The following is a 21,008-nucleotide window of genomic DNA, read 5'->3' as shown; positions in this document are numbered from 1 at the left end:
AAACTAGATAGACCTAATGATCTATAAGAAGCCCTACAGGAAGTTGTTGTGCGACCTTTGACACGACTATCTTTGTTCCTAACCCTACCTCAGTTTAATCGTTACTTGAACAAGTAAAAGTTATGTCGTGGCATGAATTTATCATACAAACTGTACTCTTTCGTATACATCACGAGTCCATTAATAAGAGCTTTCACCATTTGATACAACTTCATGAACAAATTTTATCATTTCTTTAGATAGACGGATCTAAATAAGAAAATAAAAAATAATAAAAAGAGAAAAAGAGTAAGCATAAAATTGAGAATTAATTAAGAAATAGATAACCACGTGGTATATTGAGGGAAAAAAAACATCCGAACATTTAAAATATTATCGTTTCTTTTTTTGTTAACTGAGATTCCCGTCGTTGCGTGCGTTCACCAATGACAGCCGTCCGACCAGATAAGTCCTTTTTCCATTATGTTGTGCGGTTCTTATTCAATGACTTTCTTGCCCTTCCTTATATTACGTCATAATGATTCTAATAATAATAATAACAAACAAATAAATTATTAAATTATTAAATATTTATATTTAACCTTCTCTATTTTAAATAAATCTTAAAATTAGGTTTTTTTTTTTGTCAAAATTTATTAAATAACAATAATAATTTAATAGAATGTGAGATGGAGTGAAACAAATCACTCCTAATATCTACTAGCAATGAGGTTTGATAATTTCGTTAAAAGTAAACTAAAATATCGAGGAAGATATAAAATATATATATTAATAAAAATAAAAATAATGGGTCCTCATAATCCAGTCAATTTGACCTAAAATTCATTCAAAGATCTCTCAAAAAAACATAAAATAGAAAAACATACGACTTTGTGCTCAGAATGGAGAGTTGAAAATTCAGCCATGGCTACAAGGTCCGGTCAACGCCTTTTTAAGCCTTTCTTTTGACTTTTTCCACCACCGCCTCTATAAATCCCTCTCCCCTTTCTTCATTTTTCAGCTCAATCAAAATTCAAAATCCTTCTCATTGCTTCATCAATCCGCAAAATTTATCTTCAACTTCTCGTTCTGTTCTCACCAGATTTCCCTTTCCCCTGTTTTTCTGGTTACATCACGGTGGCGACAACGGCGGCGCTGGCTGAAACTCCTACTGTTCAGTCAAATAAATGGAGGGCTCAGATGGAAGCTATGGCGGCGCACCGCCGCCATTTCTGACCAAAACATACGAGATGGTGGATGATCCGATGACCAACTCCGTCGTGTCATGGAGCAAAAGTGGTTACAGCTTCGTGGTTTGGAACCCACCGGAATTCGCCAAAGAATTGCTCCCAGTTTATTTCAAACACAACAATTTCTCTAGCTTCGTTCGTCAATTGAACACTTACGTAAGTTCCAACATAAAAAAAAACATCATATTCCAAAATCAAATCGTCTTTTTCCCTGACATTGATTCCTCTGTTTTTTAGTAAAAATCCTGAGAGAAAAATTCTGGTATCTCTTAATAGGGGTTCAGGAAGGTAGATCGAGATCAATGGGAATTCGCCAACGAAGGGTTCATAAGAGGACGAACCCATCTTCTAAAAAGCATCCATAGACGCAAACCAATCTTCAGCCATAGCCAGAGCCAGAGCCAGAGCCAGAGCCATGGCAGTGGAGCTCCATTGTCCGAGCTGGAGAGGCAAGAACTGGAGCTAAAAATCAAAACCCTTCATCAAGAAAAGACCATTCTCCAAACCCAGCTGCAAGAACACGAACATGAAAAGGAACAAATCGGGCGTCAAATTCAAACAATGTGTCAGCAGATATGGCGAATGGGGAACCAACAGAAGCAGCTGATAGCAATAATGGCGGCGGAGTTGCAGAAGGATCAGTCGAGGAAAAGGAGAAAGATAGGGAAATTGAGTGAGTTTTTGGGTGAGGAATGGTTGGAAGTTGAGAGAGATGAGAGGAATGGGTTGAAGAATGGTTTGAAGGTTCCGGCATTGGAGCTGATGGGGAAGCTGGAAGTGTCGTTGGGGTTGTGTGAGGATTTGCTGTGCAACGTGGCGGAGGTTCTGGGCGGAGAGATGAGCGGGAAGAGGAAGGAAATGGAGGGTAAGGGTGTGAAAGAAGGGGAAAAGAGAGGGGAAAATGGAGTGAATGATGTGTTTTGGGAACAGTTTTTGACAGAGGTTCCGGGGTGTTCCAATGGTGGGGAAGTTTATTTGGATAGAAGGAGTAATGTTTTAAGGTAGATTAGGTGTTTGTAAATGATTTAGATTTCCTTCTTTGTTGTTCACATTACAATTCATTACCATTCTCTTCCGGAAAGGTTCTTATAAAATTTGTAGGTTTACGATATCTATGTACAATAGGAGAGAATAAAATACGAGAGGATTGATCAGTTGAATGAGACAAAATTGAAGAAAGACGACAAACTTTACAAAAGAAAAAGGAGAGATGAGCGTGGTCGAGTCGAGAGTTTTGTTTATCTAAGAAAGCCTCTATTGAGTTTGATGAGAGTTGTTTACCTAAGAAAAGCGTGGTCGAGTCAGTGTGCATTGGCTCTTGACTTAGTTCGGATTCATATTTCGTAGTATGTGATCATCTCCTCCTCCTCTTCTTCCATTGTTTGTGTTTGTTTTTCGATCGAGGGCTGATTTGAGTTGTAATTTCATGGTGTTTTTTAGCATTTGGGTGGTCGACTGGCCTTGCTCACAAAAGGCTTCGTTTGTTTGTAATTTGACTTTTCTATATTAGTGACATTGAGTTTGAAGAACATTAGTGATTTAATTTTACTTGAGGAAAGAGCTTGAGCACTTCCCTAAAGTTTCTTATCGAATGAATTGACTGCCTAACTGAAGATTGTAGGGACTCAAAATGATAGGATTAATCAGCTTTCAGAGTCTGCACTTGTTGATATTCTTTCTTATTTACCAACCGAGGATGCTATAAAGATGGCATTGTTTCCTAGATTCAAATACATGACTATGCCATGTGTTTGAGCTTATAGAATTTGTATCGAAGAATGTCTGTGCCTTAGAGAAGATGGAAGATGGTCATTTCCACCACGAGGACTCTTCGACCCATTCACCAATATGAAGTCTTCAAACATGAGGTTGACAAAATGGAATTCTTAATACTCAATATCCTCTTCTAACATGTACCCTATCATCGCATCTTTGTCACAATAAATAGACAATGACTCACAAATTGTGTAAAATGGAATCTCCACAACAAGTTACAACTTGGACTAAATAACTTACCAGTTTCCTCAACGAACGAGATCCATTTGGAGTAATCAGTCTGTTCTACGCAGCAGAAGCGAAAAGTAGGGATGCATTTGTGCCTCCAAAGCCAAAGGAATTCGACAAAGCTATTCGAATTGGCATCTGTTTCGAAGAGGTCAAAGGCATGAAGTTGTCATTAAATATGGGGTCTGGTTCCTTCAGATTAAGAGAGGGTGGTGCTACACCCTGCAATAAAACAACAAAGCAGCCATTAGGCTCAAAGAGTACTGCTGTTTGCTTAGTTAGGCATCTTAAAAAGGGATGCCAGTTCTTGTAACAGTCGATGTCAAAGAAAACAACATATTGAAAGAGCTAATTCTGCTTACAGTGTGTACGGCCAAAACAGAGAAAATTGCCTCAACAGCACCAGCTGCTCCAAGAAGATGACCGACTGCACCCTGAAACTCGATTTTCATTCATGTATAACTATCACGAAACGTTGGCAAAAGACAAATTTGTACAAAGACTGAACTCAGTGGAGTACTAGTTGTGTGCATATATTGTGTCTCAACATTGCATAATGGTTATATACTCGTCCTCAAAATGGACCTAATTGCCCTTCACTCTGTTTTTTTTGCGTATGAATGAACTTCTTTCCCAAACGTTGGATAATTCGTAGAATAATCCAACACTTTCCAGATCGTGGAATATCAGTTATATTATTAGAATATGGTCTACAGGTGGAAGAAGTTTTATAAGTTTTATTTTCAAAATTCAAATGATTATCAAACAATGCCAAAGCAGTAGAACAATATATTTGGCTTTAGTTAAAAAATTTATAATAAATATATGATTAAATTACAATTTCGTCTCTAAACTTTGAGGTTTATGTCTATTTGGTCCTTGAACTCTCGAAATAAATTACCTTTGTGGATGAAAAGGCCAAAGCACCTGATAGAGCATGGTCAGCGAATACAGATTTTATAGCAGTGGCTTCCACTGTATCACCTAAATAAAATCCAGACTGCAATTCATCAAGGAAAAAAAAAAAAAAAAAACAGCAAGCATGTTATAAATTTGTGCCAAACCAAAGTGAATTTCAAGTTAATCCTTGCAAATTCAGCATTGAGAGAATGTTTTATTGTTGAAGGGTCCGTTTAGAATGACTTTCTAAGTACTTAAAAAACTATTTTAAGTGCAAAGGAAACCGTGTTTTTAAGCAGTTATTCCAAACACAAGGTTTGTTAAATAACATTGCTATTATATTTCTTTTTGGTTATTTATTGTACCCGCCCAAGCCCACCACTAGCAGATATTATCTTCTTTGGACTTTCCCTCCCGAGCTTCCCTCAAGGTTTTAAAATGTGTTTTCTAAGGAGAGGTTTTCACACCCTTATAAGAAATGCTTCTCCTTTCCAACCGATGTGGGATCTCACAATCCACCCCCCTTGAGAGCCCAGCGTCCTTGCTGGCTTTGATCCCATTTGTAACAGTCCAAGCCCACTGCTAGCGGATACTGTCTTCTTNTCAAAATGGACCTAATTGCCCTTCACTCTGTTTTTTTTGCGTATGAATGAACTTCTTTCCCAAACGTTGGATAATTCGTAGAATAATCCAACACTTTCCAGATCGTGGAATATCAGTTATATTATTAGAATATGGTCTACAGGTGGAAGAAGTTTTATAAGTTTTATTTTCAAAATTCAAATGATTATCAAACAATGCCAAAGCAGTAGAACAATATATTTGGCTTTAGTTAAAAAATTTATAATAAATATATGATTAAATTACAATTTCGTCTCTAAACTTTGAGGTTTATGTCTATTTGGTCCTTGAACTCTCGAAATAAATTACCTTTGTGGATGAAAAGGCCAAAGCACCTGATAGAGCATGGTCAGCGAATACAGATTTTATAGCAGTGGCTTCCACTGTATCACCTAAATAAAAGACCCACAAACATAAATTACATCTATAATACAACATTGACACAAAAATCACACTAAGCAACTTGTAAAAGATAGAAATTTTTACCCAAGGGTGTAGATGTAGCATGTGCATTTAGGTAATCTACTTGGCAGGGATGAAATCCAGACTGCAATTCATCAAAGGAAAAAAAAAAAAAAAAAAAGCAAGCATGTTATAAATTTGTGCCAAACCAAAGTGAATTTCAAGTTAATCCTTGCAAATTCAGCATTGAGAGAATGTTTTATTGTTGAAGGGTCCGTTTAGAATGACTTTCTAAGTACTTAAAAAACTATTTTAAGTGCAAAGGAAACCGTGTTTTTAAGCAGTTATTCCAAACACAAGGTTTGTTAAATAACATTGCTATTATATTTCTTTTTGGTTATTTATTGTACCCGCCCAAGCCCACCACTAGCAGATATTATCTTCTTTGGACTTTCCCTCCCGAGCTTCCCTCAAGGTTTTAAAATGTGTTTTCTAAGGAGAGGTTTTCACACCCTTATAAGAAATGCTTCTCCTTTCCAACCGATGTGGGATCTCACAATCCACCCCCCTTGAGAGCCCAGCGTCCTTGCTGGCTTTGATCCCATTTGTAACAGTCCAAGCCCACTGCTAGCGGATACTGTCTTCTTTAGGCTTCCCCTCAAGGTTTTAAAATGCGTCTGCTAGGGAGAGGTTTCCCCACTCTTATAAGGAATGTTTTGTTCACCTCTCCAACCGACGTGGGATCTCACAAATTAGAGAGCATTCATGGGAGCTTTTAGTTAGTGGTGAGGATCTCTTATCCTGCCCCTATGGCAGGTTGTTTTTAATTAAAAGTAATTAAACAAGTAAAATGGAAAAAGAGAGTGTTCGTAGACTAATCTGAAATAAATAAGCAGTTAAAGCCATCATTAGTTCTTTAACCTGTTTTAAAGCACGTGTCATGGCGAGGGCTGCACCTCTTCCGCTGGCGTGTGGTTGAGTAATGTGATGAGCATCGCCTAAAGATCATCATTATTTTTATTACCACATAAACTTAAAGACATTGCCCTTAGAGAAATCTACAAAATAGTCAGCGAAGCCAGCTCATTCAAATTAAATCAAACCTGAAGTCCCATAGCCACGAACTTCTGCATATATTCTAGCTCCACGTTTTAAAGCATGATCAAGTTCCTGTATAAGAAAATGAGAACTAACCTTGTAACAAAGCTACCTCAATCAACAAATAGAATAAAGGAACTGTTGTATCTCATTAAGGGCCTATTTAGAATGACTTTCTAAATCTTTAAAAGCACTTTTGTTAGCACATTAAGCACTTAAAAATTCATTCCAAACGAGCTTTTAAGTAGCATCCAACTGACCTCCAGCACCATGACGCCAGAACCTTCCCCTATACTGAATGCGGGTCACAAGGAGGGGGGCGGAAGTGAGAATAAGAAAAAAAAAAAAAGGATGTAAAATAAAAATAAATGAAATGTGTACGCACACAAACCCATCTCGACCAGAGTCAAAAGGGCGAGAAGCTTCTTGTGGAGCTGAATTGTATTTTGTACATAAAGCCCTCGACCTGAAAATAATTAATTAGGTATGATTAGAACTCAAAAAGTATAGTCACATTCAGTACAACATAGTTTAGTCAAAGGCATTTTATTCAGTATTTTAATCACCTGCAAAATCCTGCTATTGATAAAGCATCAATGCTGGACTCTGTGCCTCCAGCCACCATAACATCAGAATCTCCAAACTGAATCATCCGAACAGCATCGCCAATGGAGTGTGCTCCAGTTGCACAAGCTGTCACGGCAGCATGGTTTGGTCCCTATAAGAACACACTAGACAGCTTTATTTGAAAGATATTATTAAGAAGTTCCATCGACTATGCTAAAAGGCTGAATGTGTTAAAATTGAACAGACAGAAACAGATAATTATATGGGCATCTGCTAATAACACTGACACTTCCATGTTGATATTGATCATATCTGGCCGGATATCAGCCTAAGTTTAACGGTCCAAGCTCACCGCTAGCAGATATTGTTCGCTTTGACTCGTTATGTATCGTCGTCAGCCTCACGGTTTTAAAATGCGTCTCCTAGGGAGAGGTTTTCACACCCTTACAAGAAATGCTTCGTTCCCCTCTCCAACCGATGTGGGATCTCACAGTTTCCCATTTTTGCAGCAAAGATCACTTACTCCAAAATAAATTGAACCAAGATATCTGATGCAACCTACACCTAAGAGACAGAGCTCTAACAATTCTCAACAGGAGCCTTTACTATTATTCAAAAAGTCATGCAAATACAGAAGACTAACTCGCATTTCATAGAGAATGCTAACCCACTAAGTAAACCAATTTCTAATAAAATAACCAACAAATCAACAGCCAATACCAATTAGAGACTACTAACTAACAATTAACAATCTCAACTAAAACTAGAAGTTTACCCTTAATCACAGTGCACCAATATCTCATTTCAATTCAGCTTCATGGCTACTTAAAAATACTGATTACCCATAAAAAAAGATCCCTAAAAAACTATCAGACATGGACAACTAGCATCATGAATTGAAGAACAGCACAAATGCCATGTATCCTGATCAATCTCATAGCATAGCAAATTCTCAAAAATCTTAGAATATATTTCTGTACCTGAAATCCATATTTCATGCTCACGTGACCTGAGGCCATGTTGATTAGTATTCGCGGAATGAAAAATGGACTAAGGCGACGTAGCTTCTGCAGGAAAAAAAAAATAAATAAATAAAGAGGAAAACAAATTCATTTAAAAACCCCCCATGATGAGAGGCACGAGAGAGATTTCTGTTCTTTTTCTCAATATATGAAGAGCAAAAATATCATAAATTAACCTTATCACAAATTAGTTGTGCTGCATCTAGCACATCACTGATGCTTCCTATTCCACCACCAATAGAGACTCCCTGGCATTTTCACGTTAAAAAATTCATATTTTCCTGAATAATTAAAAGAAAAATGTTGTACATATCACTATACAAAGAACCATACTGTCTTTTCCTTCTGTTCCTGCAAAGATGGCATCCAATTCGCATCTTTTAAGGCTTCATCGGCAGCACATAAAGCATAGCCTATAAACCTTGAAATTGAGCGATGCTCCTGACAATTTCAATAATCTGAAACACGATTAGCTGAGGGAATACCTACAACTATCAGAGATGTTCACAAAAATCATCTAAAGAATCTGTCCCACAACTAGGTTTATATTTTCACTAATTCAGGCACCATAAGAATCATCTGAGCTGTGGCTAATAAAAGCAACAGAGAAAAAGCTATGTCTTAAGAACCCATCCAGCAGATTAGACCTCCACTCTCAATTTTTGTACATGAAAAAAAATCAAGCTATATAAAAATGTAACAATCAACGTAAATTATGTTCAAAGAGAAGCATTTTGTCAATAAGAAATATCCTCTTTGACCTTAGAATTAAGCCACAATTCTTCGTTAAATTCACCAGGCTTTGTTCCACGAGGGACCACAGCAGCAACTTTTGATGTCAATTGGTCATATATGTGCAACTGAGTTTCTGGATCAAAAGCATTAATTTGGAGATCTTCTGGGGTTAATTTTATAATCCCACATCCCCCTTCTATTAGGCGCGTCCAAGTAGATTTCACGCCGCAACCAAGTGGAGTCACCATTCCCAAACCTGAAATGAAATGGCAAACATGTAAGAGATGGTAAAGTAAAAAATATAAGCATATTCATGAAAAAAGACTACAAATTACTCTAAAACAATTACGAGAGAAACACGAGGAAAGTTGATGCTTACTCCCGATAAGCTAAGTGCCAGCAAGAACAAACTATTAGATATTTTAGATACATAGAAAAAAAAATCAACCGAGCATGATCACATAAATGGATAAAAGCTTCAATCTACGCATTTTCATTTACTATCTCGGCAAAACGCTAAAGTTTGCAGAAAATGCAGCTCGACTCTATTGGACGCTACAAATTTCCTTTGGAGATATTAGACAAGCGTGATTGCTATATTATAAATTAAATTAGGAAAGCATTACCAGTAACGACCACTCTTCGAGTATGAACGACAGGAGGAGGATCAAAAGCTTGAATCGCCGAAAATGATGAAGAAGAAACATGGCGACTCAGTGGGAAACGAGATTTGGCAAATAAGCGACGGACAGACGGAAGTATCATCGCCGGTTAATGATCACCTTCACTGAGGATTGGAGACGAACAGACCTTCAGAGATTGAGGAAGACACAGTAAGAACATCGAAACTTGCAAGGAACGGCTCGCGGCAGTTCACCACTTCAATTGTTCTTTCCTTCGATACAATTTCCGTAGAACTTAAAACTCTTGCGTTTACAGGGACACATTTGTAATTTCACTCTTTTTTTTTTTTTTTTTTTNTTTTTTTTTTTTTTTTTTTTTTTTTTTTTTTTTTTTTTTTTTTTTTTTTTTTTTTTTTTTTTTTTTTTTGCTTTTCTTTTCTTCTTGGAGCGGAGCAAAGACTTTCTTAAAAATATATAAAGGAACCTAATATTATATAAATATATAATAGACATAAGACCACATTGATGGAAAATATAACTTTTGTCCCAAAATCTTTTCTTGCTCTCCCCTATTTAAATGAGGATTTTTCACCTCGATCTCGTGGTTTTAAACGAACATCTTTAGTTGAAACCTAAAAATATAGGAACTTAACCTTTTTTTTAAAATCTTAAGAACCAAGTTTATAATTGAACATTTGCATAAACAAATAAACCGACATACGATATGGACCTACAGTCCTGAGTTTCGTGTTGTCTAGTCTAAAACGATAAGTCGAACTAGTATATAGTATCATCATACACTATCATTTACAGTTCTATTAAACATACTAACTACGTTCTTCAATCTATATACAAGGCATTGCACGTTTCAAGGGTGGATTTGGCAAGCCACAATAAGCCAGGATCGTTACGCTTCAGTACGAGAAATGTTTCGGCGTTGCCCATTTCGTTTAGCAGTACATCTTCAATGAAACCTATCAAGAAGAGGATCTCCAGTGCAGCTGCATTCAAAAATGTTAAAAGAATTGATACAGAAGATCATAGTGATTTAGAACAGTTCTTTCGTTTCTTCGAGCATGTTGCATATGAACGCATACAAAACTAACCTTTGTAGTTGGCAACATTCTTCTGGATAGTGGGATTAGCCTGCAATGCTTCATTTATTAGCTCAAGGGAACAATAAAAATTACTAAAACTTATTCAAAGCTTTCTGTATTTCATAGCCTTGCCTTGCGAAACTTTGTGTATTTCATATCACCAGGGTGTTCAATAACATTCCTGCAGATAAGAGGAAATTTAAGCAAACAATTTACCATTGAAGATTAAATCATAATAACCAGATGCCAAAAGCCATAGTGTCAGTAGCCAAGGACAAGCAGTCGAACATTTCCATCAAGAACTGAGAGCACAAAAGGAAAAGAACAGTAGAAGTTACCTAACAATCTTGAACAGAGTTTGAAAAACTGCGGCGGATTCAGAAGGTCGAACTTCAGCCAGCAGCCTTGCAATAACCTCACGCAATCGAATGCAAACAACAGAAACAGAGTCTTGAATTCTTTGAATTTCTTGATCATCAGGATCGGGTTCATCAACAACCATTTTAGATAAATCCGCCTGATGTACCGAACTTTCATCAGGGCCAGGCTCTGTCTGCATAGGTTCTGTGACTAAGCCAGCTTCTAGACAATTCGCCTCATAATTAGAACTGTCATCTGGGTCAGGCTCGAACTTCTTTTGATAATCGGAACTGTCGTCTGGGTCAGGCTTGAACTTCTTTTGATAATCGGAACTGTCGTCTGGGTCAGACTCCAACTTCTTTTGATAATCGGAAATGTCGTCTGGGTCAGGCTCGAACTTCTTTTGATAATCGGAAATGTCGTCTGGGTCAGGCTCGAACTTCTTTTGATAATCAGAAATGTCATCTGGGTCAGGCTCGAACTTCTTTTGATAATTGCAACTGTCATCTGGGTCACGCTCGAGCTTCTTTTTATAATTGGAACTGTCATCTGGGTCACGCTCGAGCTTCTTTTTATAATTGGAACTGTCATCCGGGTCAGGCTCGAACTTCTTTTGATAATTGGAACTGTCATCCGGGTCAGGCTCGAACTTCTTTTGATAATTGGAATTGTCATCTGGGTCAGGCTTGAGCTTCTTTTGATAATTGGAACTGTCATCTGGGTCAGGCTCGATCTTCTTTTGATAAGCATCAACATCAGGATCAGGCTCCAGTTTGTTTTGGCAATTAGAATTTTCATCCGGATTGGACTCTCCATTTACTGGAGACACTCTTGAACTGAAATCTGACGAGTGTGACAAACGGTGATAAGCAGCGGAAACTGAAGAAGCACGGGGATTAACCAGCCGATACGACATGCTACCACCAAGCTTCTGTGAGACACCAAAGCCGTCTTGAACATCATCGCTTTCATCATGATATTGGGAATAACTAACTCCGCTCAACGTGTGGCCTTTTGATCTTGTCCAATCTAAAGTGGCAGCCTCCTCATTAAGCTAAGAAATATAAGATTGAAAGAACAACCAAATTACAGACTAATAATGCAAAGCGACAATTGTAAATATGCCATAAATGAGAAAACAATCTTAATCATAAAACATACTACCTGCTTATCCAAAGCATAGAAGTTGGCATCGTGCTCGGAATAAATCATGTGTGCCTAGTTGTAAATCACCATATGTTACGAAATTCATTCGAGAATCAATTACCATGTACTATTATCCTCTGCATGCATAAAAAAAGAAAAAACAAAGAGAGCTCACAAGTTCATGGAGTAATGTTTTCTTAATTCTTTCATATTTTCTGAAGCCCTTCAGGTCATCTGTCCGAAGTCGCAGAGATATCTCCTCTCCATGGTTCTGATCAGAAAGCACAGTCAAAATTCGAATTTGGAGAATAATATTCTAAGATTTTCCACACACTGAAGTAGTCGTTCATACCTTATTAAAGCCAAGAATACATTTCGGGCTCACACCAACATAGCCAACAGGGGCCATCTCAGTCATAATTCCCACACGCCAACGATGCTAAAAGAAGGCCAATCACCAGGTTATTTATCGCCAATCACATATTAAATCCAGATTTAATCATTGCTTTACCTTGTTCATGATTGCAACAATGCCAGGATCAGCTGCAAGCATATGCATTCTTTTCAAAGCTTCTGAAGCTGGAGGGTTCAACTACAGCCAATGAAAGGATGCCATTCAACACCAGTTAAGACATGTAGATTAATATAATTCTCAACAAAGGAAATCTTAAAGGAAATAAGCCCTGCAAAATGCAATCCTGCTGACATTTATGCATGCAATACTAAATTACTGAAAAAACACTATAGAGCATGGAAAAGAGCACCTCAATTCCTGGAATTTGAAGCGTCCGAAATTCACAAAATACATAGGGTCCTGGTAGTTTCAGTAAGCCCTGTCGCTTACTTGACATTCGTTGTTTCAGTCTCTGTTCTTCTTCGTCGAACCCAGCAATTCGTTCATTTTTTTTTTCGTTCTTCAAAACTTCATCTACCTCATTCTTAGATACTCCCATCATTCTGATAGGCTTGTTATCCTGAAGCAGTCAGAGCTGATAGTCAGTTGCCTAGAACTAGCAGCATAATGACGGTTTTTTGGTGGATCATTAGAGAAAATATTGTTCCAGACAGATCGAAACAGCAAACTTAATATCAGAACTTCATAGGCGTCACGAACATACTACTTCAAATAACCCGTCAAATCAAAAACCAACTAGTAGCTGTGGCACACAACCTAAAAAACTCTACGTCATAGATATAAGTAAATGAATGGCACCTTAAAAATGGAAATCTTATGCAAAGCCAAGAATCCATCTTCATCAGAAAAAGGATATAACATTTTAGAGCTTTTGCTGGAAAATTGTGGGACTATGAGCCGCATAGTATCTGCTTGAACTTCTGTTAATTTTAGCAGCTTTTCACCGAGGTCCCGAAGAGTAGAATCTGAACTAATTTCCACCACATACTTCATTCCTCTCCATAAGACGGGCAAATTATACATGCTGTGTTGCTGCTCCATGCTCTCCTGAAAGAAATAACAAGCTATTATCAGGACACTCAGTATACTCCGCATTAAGATTTTAGTGTGACGGACCAAATCCACTGCTAGCAGATATTGTCCTCTTTGGACTTTCCCTTTCGGGTTTCCCCTCAAGGCTCCCCAAGGCTTTAAAACGCGTTGTCCTCTTTGGACTTTCCCTTTCGGGTTTCCCCTCAAGGCTCCCCAAGGCTTTAAAACGCGTCTATTAGGAAAAGGTTTCCACACCCTTACAAAGGGTGTTTTGTTCACCTCCCCAACCAATGTGGGACATCACATTTAGATTGTCAGAGCTGCAGCTTCTCGTGCTCATCTAAAAAAGAAGCTGGCTCATACAAAAACCAACATGGATTAATGAACATATCAGAAGGAAACATAAGGTCGTCCCACGGCTAAATCCAATTCGATTTTCATTGTTTACAGGTGGGGACTACCAATGAACTATCGCTAATAAATTCAGACTGCAGCAATTGGGAATCTTTCATGGTTGCCATCAACGATCCAGTGAGAGTAACTTCCCATGAATTAACGGTAATTGAACCCTAAGTAAACCACGTAAAATTATGCAGCCAAGACTGCTGACAACAATTATGATATTCAAATTCTGAACACGGAAGCTATTAGAAAATAGAAGAAACTAGTTAAAGACCAAGAAAGTCCCTCATCGATCGATCCAACCAAACGAAATTCCATCTCTCCCTATGCGAAAAGGAGCAAAAACTAACATCTATCTGATCAATTATCGCTAAGCTCGTGGAAAAAATTGACAAAATTGAACGTTGGAATCCACGATATTCTTAACAGCTGAACAATCAGATTGTTTCTCAAAGAAAAACGCGTCCAGAAAGAAGAATACCTTCTCATCGAAATCAAGAGGTGAGGTAACAAGCCCTAGCAATCTAAAACAACTCTTTCACGCATCGAATTCCATCGAAACAAAAGGAAATCAAAACCATGGTTTCAAAACTTTTGAAAGGACGATCGGAACCCAGATTTGAAGGCATGGATGACTTACCAGAAGTTGGTCGGTGGCCTGTGCGAAAGGAAAATCAATATTGCCCAAGAACTGGTTGCATGCGAAATTAGAAGAGATTTATGCGCATTGAGAAATGAAAATGAAGGTCGCAGTTTGTGCAGATGGCGGCAATCTAGTAGACGGATGACGAGGACGCCCATTTTTACGCTGGTTCAAAGAAACATTAATAATTATTTTTTTAATACTATATTCGGATAATTATTACATTTGAATGTATGTATTGATGCTCCAGATATCTTAATCAAGACAAATTTTTAAAAAGCAATATTTTGAAATTTTTGAATTTTGAATAAATTTTGTTTATAATTTTTATTGGTTTTTTTATTTATAATTTATTTTTGAAGTAAAAAATTTCAAAATAAAGGAACTTGCAAATGAATTTTAAAAATTTAACTAATTTAAATCATATTTTAGTAATAATTTTTTAAGAAAAAAAGAAAGAAAGGCAGAATAAGTACTATCGCACTAAATCATAAACAAAATGCATCTATCGCACTAAATCATTAACAAATTCAATGCATGCGGATGAGATACCGTGAAGGCATGCCTATTGCCGCAAGAAGAAGAAACCAAAGACCATAACAAAATTGCCAACTAAGAATAAGAAATAGAAAACACATTTAAATTTTTTCTCAGGCGCTAAGGAAGGATATAAAAACACTGTGTGATTTCGCCGCCGCTCAATGCCCCGCTGTAAACCTGGTGCCCTTATATTCCTCCGACGCCGGCTCGTCTTCCGATTACGCCGCCCCCTCCTTAAGTATTCTGCCGGATGCCGATAGGGTTATGGCGATGTTGTTCACGATCTTGTACGTGTCATCGAAATCGTCGTCAACGTCGTCGTTTTCTTGTCTGCATTGGTGAGCTTTTTCGCTCTCGTCGGTGGCGGCGGAGGAGTACCTGACGACGTGAACGTTGTCGCCGTGGTCGGAGTCGGCTACGGCGGCTCTGGTGATCAAGAAGCAGAGAAGGATCGTTCCGAGGGAAAAAAGTGCCAGGCGTCTCGAAACAGCCATAATTAGGGCTTGTGTAGTACGGATGAATTGTTTGAAGGTGCTAATGGGAGTGAAGAGCGTCGCGGGCACCTAAATATATAAGGTTGAGAAACGGATTTGTTTTGTTTTTTCATTTTCGTTTATTTATTTATTTATTTATTATTATTATTATTTTGTTGATGAGGTTGTGTTGAATTGAGCTGGTCTCAAGGCATGTTAGCCATGAAAGGCTGACACGTGGCTTGTAATGTGGGACCTGAGAGATTATTGAGTTAAATTGAACAACACAATTGAAGTACCTAGTGTGCAATATTGGGTATTCTCCGCATTATAAAAATATGATTTGTTTCTTATATATTTCATCAAACAATTGTAATAATGTCTCAAACCGGTAAAGATTGGGGACAGTCTCGTATAATAATTAGGATCTTGAAGCATATCTCATGTGTAAATTAGTAAACCCGGAAGCATATCTCATGTGTTTATAACCTATTGGTAACGTCCAAAGTATGTCAGTTGGAAGCATATCTCATGTGTTTATAATCTATTGGTAACGTCCAAAGAAGGTCGGTTGGAAGCATATCTCATGTGTTTATAACCTATTGGTAACGTCCAAAGAAGGGCACCCTTTTAGGTCTGTCCATTAAAATGAAATGCTTACCTTATCGGAGGTGCATCATTTTTTTTGGCTTATATTTTGAGCTTAATATAAACTGATTAATTAGTTGAGGATGCCACTTGAGGAAAGAATGGCTAATGGAGGATAGAGAATAGGAGCTCTTAATTATTTAATGAATTCTACCACGAGGTATCGTAGATCAGCGAGACGAAAGGAGTGGGTGAAGGGAAAAACAAACACTTCAACCATGAAAGTGAAACGTCATTTAAATTTAAATTAGGAAGACGAACAGCAAACTGTCCCCATTAACCTCAGAAATCATAATCTTAATTCAGACGTTCTCCTTCACTACTTACTAAAAAAACTTCAATTTGTTCATAGCTCATCCTTGCTCACACTGTCATCTTCACCACCTCCCATAAGCTCTTCGAGTGAGAACTCGTCCTCTTCGATTACCTCCCCGTCTTTACCGTCCCATGGCTCGGTCTTCACGATCTCGGGGGAGCTTTCAAGTGGTAAATTCCCTTTTCCTCCACGGCCAGCTTCTTTTACAAACTCCCTGTAAAAACAAACAATCATTTCATAGGCAATTTTGTACATTTCTGAAATGGTATTGGATGGGATGTACAGTTTCGACTTACACAACATGTGCGAGCTCAAATGCGCTCTTAAGGGGGGCGTATGCTCCTTTCTTCACATTCAAAGCTACCAAAGCAGGGTATCCATATCCACCAACTCCAACGCGCTTTTCGAGATCTGGTTGCTTACCAGCAGCTGCCCAAACGTAGCTGCATAATAGTATACATAGTAGATTCAGATTCGTGTAGTGTCTCATTATAAAATTGTATTATACCATTTATATACTGATCACTATATGATATCCAGAGTGAAGAATTTTACTTGAGTGAAAGCATGTGATTTTAGATACTTGCCTGTAGGGGCTTCGTCTGAACTTCTCTGCAACTGACAACAATTGCTCGAGGTACTTGTTCCTTCCTTCGGCCTTGGTATCCAAAATGTCAGGCAGAAAAGCTACAAAACATATGGCAGCCGAGGCACATTTCTCTTCCATCACGTCCTACATGAGTGAGATAATAAGATTCATACTTCCACGCGTATGATAAAATATTTTAGAAACCAATTAGCATATCAAGAAAGCAACTTACAGGACCAGTCAGCTCCGTCACTTCTGGGGGTGCAACATTTGTATCTAGCTGCTCTAAAGCAAATGACTCGATTGCTGACGCAGTTCTTGTACCCTCATAAGGAACTGGGGTGTCCTTGTCAGCACCGAATACCAAGATGGTGGGGAATCCTTGAACATTGAACCTGCTCATTAGAGACTGGCGAGCCATTGCCGATTAGATACCTCAGTTAATCATTAGTAAAGTAAGCAAGACTCGAATTGGAGGTAAAATGAATGGAAACTAGAAATGGGACTGTTCAACAACTTGATGAATCAAGTTACTCATAAAAATTTGGGTTGCCGTTGAAATTATCATTCATGTCCAAATTCATCATTTTCAATGGAAGAATAAACTCAACAACTTATAAAAATAGGTCATTCATAAAAAAATAAATAAATAAAAATTCAAAGGAAAACAAGTTTTAAAGAATGATATCAAATATGTTTCCACTTCATTTTTGTTCTAAAAATCCACAAAAAAAAAATAACAGTTTTTAAACTCGAATTCAAACAGCCTTATTTTCCTCCTCCGGTTTCAAATAGTTAACCCAACAAAACATCATCAGGCAGGCAGACAATTGAAGTCATATGATAGACAAAACAATCGTTCAAGTGGCAAACTATATAAATCTGATCCACATCGATCCCAATATAATTCTACAATTAGCTGACAGATTCAATTAAGTTTCAGATAATTTATTGGTTAAAATACCTAAAAGCTGAATTTTGACTAACCTTCTCGGCATCACAATCTACGTGGCCCAATTTAACCTTCCCCTTCAAATTCTTAGCAGCCTTCTTCCACTCTGGAGCCAATCGTTTACAGTGTCCACACCTTATAAGATAAAAGGGAAAAAAAATAAATTATCGTTCTGGCAAAATATAGAATACAATCATGCTCTAAAGTAAAAAATAATAATAAACACTTACCAAGGAGCAAAGAACTCCACAATCCAGAGATCTTTACTTTTTATCACTAACTCATCAAAGTTGCGAGAATTCAACTCTTCTGAAGCATTAGGTTCTGATTTCTCATTTGACCCTCCTCCTGCTGTTTTTCCACTTAGACGTTCCTTCAAAAGAGCCTTTACCTGAGAAAAAGAAAATGAATGCAATATATCAAATGCACGTCTCAAAATATGAATGATACAAGTATTTTCACAATTGCATGACAAGATACAAGGATCTTGATGATTCTCTGAAGCTAACGACAAAGCCAAAAACAAGAAAAAGAAAATAAGAAAGTTAATGCTCTAAATGAAAGTTATCCCAACAAGTTCCGATGCAAACCTGTTGCAGAGCAAATTCGGCAATGGGTTTAACATCCCGAGCTCCTTGATAGTCTACTGGAGATTTTCCAGGCGCAAAGACTTTTATGGTCGGAAATCCTCTAATGCCATATTCCTGTAGAAATGAACGACCCACTGAATATAAGGAAACTCAGAGTAGCATAGTGAACAAGAAGTGTTTCATAATTAGAGGAATTTGCGATGAAAAGAAAGAAGGTCATTGAGTGGAGAAGATAAGCCGAACGGAAGTGTATCAATTGTCACATCCAACCAAACTCTTCCTAAGATTTTAAACATCAATGCAAGAATGTCATTCAAGAAAGAGAAGATGCACCAATGATACTCAAACTGACCACTCAAAAATTTAAGCAGCTATTTTTTCGATGGAACAAAACCTTTAAAGTTTAAGCAGTTAAGTTTTTCAACGGAACAAAACAACCACTTCAAAACTTAACCAGTTATTTTCATCTAGAGAACCAAGGCGTCTTATTCATGCTCAAACCATCGAAACAATAATAACCAAGTGCATTCATACGACAGGAAAGATTCCCAATAAGAAAAGGAAAACATCATGGAAAATACAGCATCTATCTTCGGCGCCTTCTCTTGCCTTTGCCTCTTTCCAGGAAGGCCATGGATAAGGAAAAACAAGACTAGGTTAAGAGGCATCAAACTCCATCTATCCCCACCAATAACAGTGAGATCCACAGTAATTGGGTCCACTTAAAAAATGTTACAATCGACTTTCAATTACAGATATTTTAATAGGTTAGACCTTTGGAGAATAATTAACTACCGCATGTTTGTTGATTGATGAAAGAAATAAAACACAAAAAACTCAAGCTAGCAAAGACATGCAGAACAGAATTTGAAATAACCACTGAATGGAGTTGATTATAATATTAATGATGAACCTGAGCAAGTGACTTGTGCGCGTCTGCATCAAGAGCTGCTACCGTAACAACTCCTTTCAAAACAGTAGCTGCTTTCTCCCATACAGGCGTGAGGGATTGACAATGACCGCACCATGGTGCAAAAAACTCGACTAGAACGATGCCATTTGAGTTCAATACCTATTACATCGCAAAACTTTGAGTTACATCCAAAGTTCAAATATGAAAATACATGACATTGACTTTCAAAACTAAGCAAATTTCCACAATTATGACATCGGACAACGGTAGAAATGAGGAAGACAACATAATACTATTAGCAAAAAGAAGAATGGAAAGAGATCGCTACATCGATTTCATAAGAACCTTATCTCGTACAAACACCATTCGCATCCGATTCCAAACCACATCATATTAACGCATAAAATAGTGCGATCGTCTAAAACGTGAAATCAGCTAATGAAGAAAGGCACCAAATATTTCCGAACCTGACAAATACAATGCCACTCGAAAAAACAATCAAATCGCTTTCAAAAAAGCAAAAACAACAGCTAAAGTAGAATTTAAAAAATAAAAAGAGATCCACAGAGACATCACAAAGTGCGATTCCTCCATTCAGAGGAATCAAGAAGAAGAAAATACAAAAATACCAGAAACAATACAATTCACTAAGATAGAAAATGAAAAACGAAACAACAGGGAAATTGAAAACAAACCTTCGACTTGAAGTTGGAAGGAGTTAGTTGAAGAACTGGAGACGAGGCCCCATACAGTGCGTGGCTGAAATCGAAACCAAGAAAGAAAATGAAAACGAAAAGAGTTAAAATCGTGGATCGATACCTTCTCATTCTCTCTCGCTCTTATTCTGGATCAAGGCAGAAACCTCTCGATGAACACGCTCGCAGAGACTGATAAACCCTCCAGAATTGAATTGAATAAGATCTCGTTTTTTTTTTTTTTTTTTTTTTTTCTGGCTTTGCAGTGTTACGTGTGACAGCCAATGAGAGACCTACACGTCAGCATTGAAGTTTCGAAAATTTTCAAGCTGCAATTTTTTAATTACGTGGAATGTTTTGATAGGTTGTTCTTGGTTGCATTTGCATCACCCGGCCCAGTTAATTTCTCTCTCTTTTTTTCCAATTTACTGATTTTCTTTTTTATTTTTAATAGTAATAATTTATTAATTTTATAACTTCTTCAACGAAAATAGAAAATTAGTAGTTAAGATTTTCATTTAATTTCTATTAGATTATTAAAATTTTTAAAATAATATTTCAATCCTCTAGATTTAATTTTATTTTATTTTATTTTTTAAAAAGATATATCAAAGTCATTTAAATAGAGATTTGTAATGGATAGCAAAAATATTTAATATTTTTTTTATAAATATAAATCATTTAATAATGTTTTTAAAATTTCATGTATTTTTTAAATAGAGTATTAATAGTAAAAGTATTTTAAAAAAATTTAAAATAGTTAAAGGATATTAATGAAACTTTTTAAAATTTAAGAATATTTTTGAAATACAGTTAAAAAGCTACACAAATGTTATAAGAATAGTATACTTGATTTATTACTAAATACATGTTTAATGAGTCCGACTACACTGATGTTATACACGATTAACTACTAAATGTTTGCAACACTGATGTTATACACGATTAACTACTAAATGTTTGCAAGATGAACAACGAACACCAATGTTAATACCT

At 37.0% G+C, this 21,008-nt stretch overlaps 4 protein-coding genes across 8 annotated transcripts; 1 reads left to right on the top strand and 3 right to left on the bottom strand.

Annotated features, from left to right (window-relative positions):
* The first annotated feature begins 796 nt into the window (after nt 1–796).
* On the top strand, nt 797–2,758 carry LOC111795859 (heat stress transcription factor A-4c-like). Its single transcript, XM_023678470.1, has 2 exons — nt 797–1,385; nt 1,506–2,758. The coding sequence occupies exons 1-2, from the start codon at nt 1,167–1,169 to the stop codon at nt 2,232–2,234; spliced, it is 948 nt and encodes a 315-aa protein (XP_023534238.1). The 5' UTR covers nt 797–1,166; the 3' UTR covers nt 2,235–2,758.
* Nucleotides 1,617–9,497, bottom strand: LOC111795858 (3-oxoacyl-[acyl-carrier-protein] synthase, mitochondrial). Of its 3 annotated transcripts, XM_023678467.1 has the most exons (15): nt 9,205–9,497; nt 8,605–8,834; nt 8,177–8,284; nt 8,020–8,091; nt 7,802–7,888; nt 6,821–6,972; nt 6,640–6,720; nt 6,515–6,548; nt 6,260–6,326; nt 6,078–6,154; nt 5,241–5,301; nt 5,064–5,146; nt 3,596–3,667; nt 3,246–3,455; nt 1,617–1,739 (listed from the first exon to the last, which is right to left on the bottom strand). In XM_023678467.1, the coding sequence occupies exons 1-14, from the start codon at nt 9,341–9,343 to the stop codon at nt 3,291–3,293; spliced, it is 1,428 nt and encodes a 475-aa protein (XP_023534235.1). In that variant the 5' UTR covers nt 9,344–9,497; the 3' UTR covers nt 1,617–1,739; nt 3,246–3,290. The 3 variants fall into 3 exon arrangements, with proteins under 3 accessions (XP_023534235.1, XP_023534234.1, XP_023534236.1); XM_023678466.1 differs by lacking the exon at nt 1,617–1,739 and having other exon boundaries at nt 3,026–3,455; XM_023678468.1 differs by lacking the exon at nt 1,617–1,739 and having other exon boundaries at nt 3,026–3,455; nt 7,802–7,885.
* A 329-nt stretch (nt 9,498–9,826) lies between these two features.
* LOC111795294 lies at nt 9,827–14,636 on the bottom strand. 3 transcript variants are annotated; one of them, XM_023677625.1, is made up of 12 exons: nt 14,294–14,636; nt 13,018–13,266; nt 12,569–12,778; nt 12,316–12,396; nt 12,157–12,243; nt 11,980–12,075; nt 11,823–11,876; nt 11,098–11,712; nt 10,637–11,055; nt 10,431–10,479; nt 10,308–10,347; nt 9,827–10,202 (listed from the first exon to the last, which is right to left on the bottom strand). In XM_023677625.1, the coding sequence occupies exons 2-12, from the start codon at nt 13,258–13,260 to the stop codon at nt 10,042–10,044; spliced, it is 2,055 nt and encodes a 684-aa protein (XP_023533393.1). In that variant the 5' UTR covers nt 13,261–13,266; nt 14,294–14,636; the 3' UTR covers nt 9,827–10,041. The 3 variants fall into 3 exon arrangements, with proteins under 3 accessions (XP_023533393.1, XP_023533390.1, XP_023533392.1); XM_023677622.1 differs by having other exon boundaries at nt 10,637–11,712; XM_023677624.1 differs by lacking the exon at nt 14,294–14,636 and adding an exon at nt 14,135–14,248 and having other exon boundaries at nt 10,637–11,712.
* A 1,532-nt stretch (nt 14,637–16,168) lies between these two features.
* LOC111795866 (protein disulfide isomerase-like 2-3) lies at nt 16,169–20,230 on the bottom strand. The gene is made up of 9 exons (XM_023678478.1): nt 20,013–20,230; nt 19,318–19,476; nt 18,405–18,518; nt 18,045–18,205; nt 17,850–17,949; nt 17,095–17,271; nt 16,861–17,006; nt 16,570–16,716; nt 16,169–16,487 (listed from the first exon to the last, which is right to left on the bottom strand). The coding sequence occupies exons 1-9, from the start codon at nt 20,142–20,144 to the stop codon at nt 16,304–16,306; spliced, it is 1,320 nt and encodes a 439-aa protein (XP_023534246.1). The 5' UTR covers nt 20,145–20,230; the 3' UTR covers nt 16,169–16,303.
* Between the last annotated feature and the right edge of the window lie 778 nt (nt 20,231–21,008).

The sequence above is a fragment of the Cucurbita pepo genome, chromosome LG05, assembly GCF_002806865.2.
Source record: "Cucurbita pepo subsp. pepo cultivar mu-cu-16 chromosome LG05, ASM280686v2, whole genome shotgun sequence".
Taxonomy (NCBI): Eukaryota; Viridiplantae; Streptophyta; class Magnoliopsida; order Cucurbitales; family Cucurbitaceae; genus Cucurbita; species Cucurbita pepo.
The sequence above is the reverse complement of the archived record's forward strand: the minus strand, read 5'-3'. Positions and strand labels throughout refer to the sequence as shown.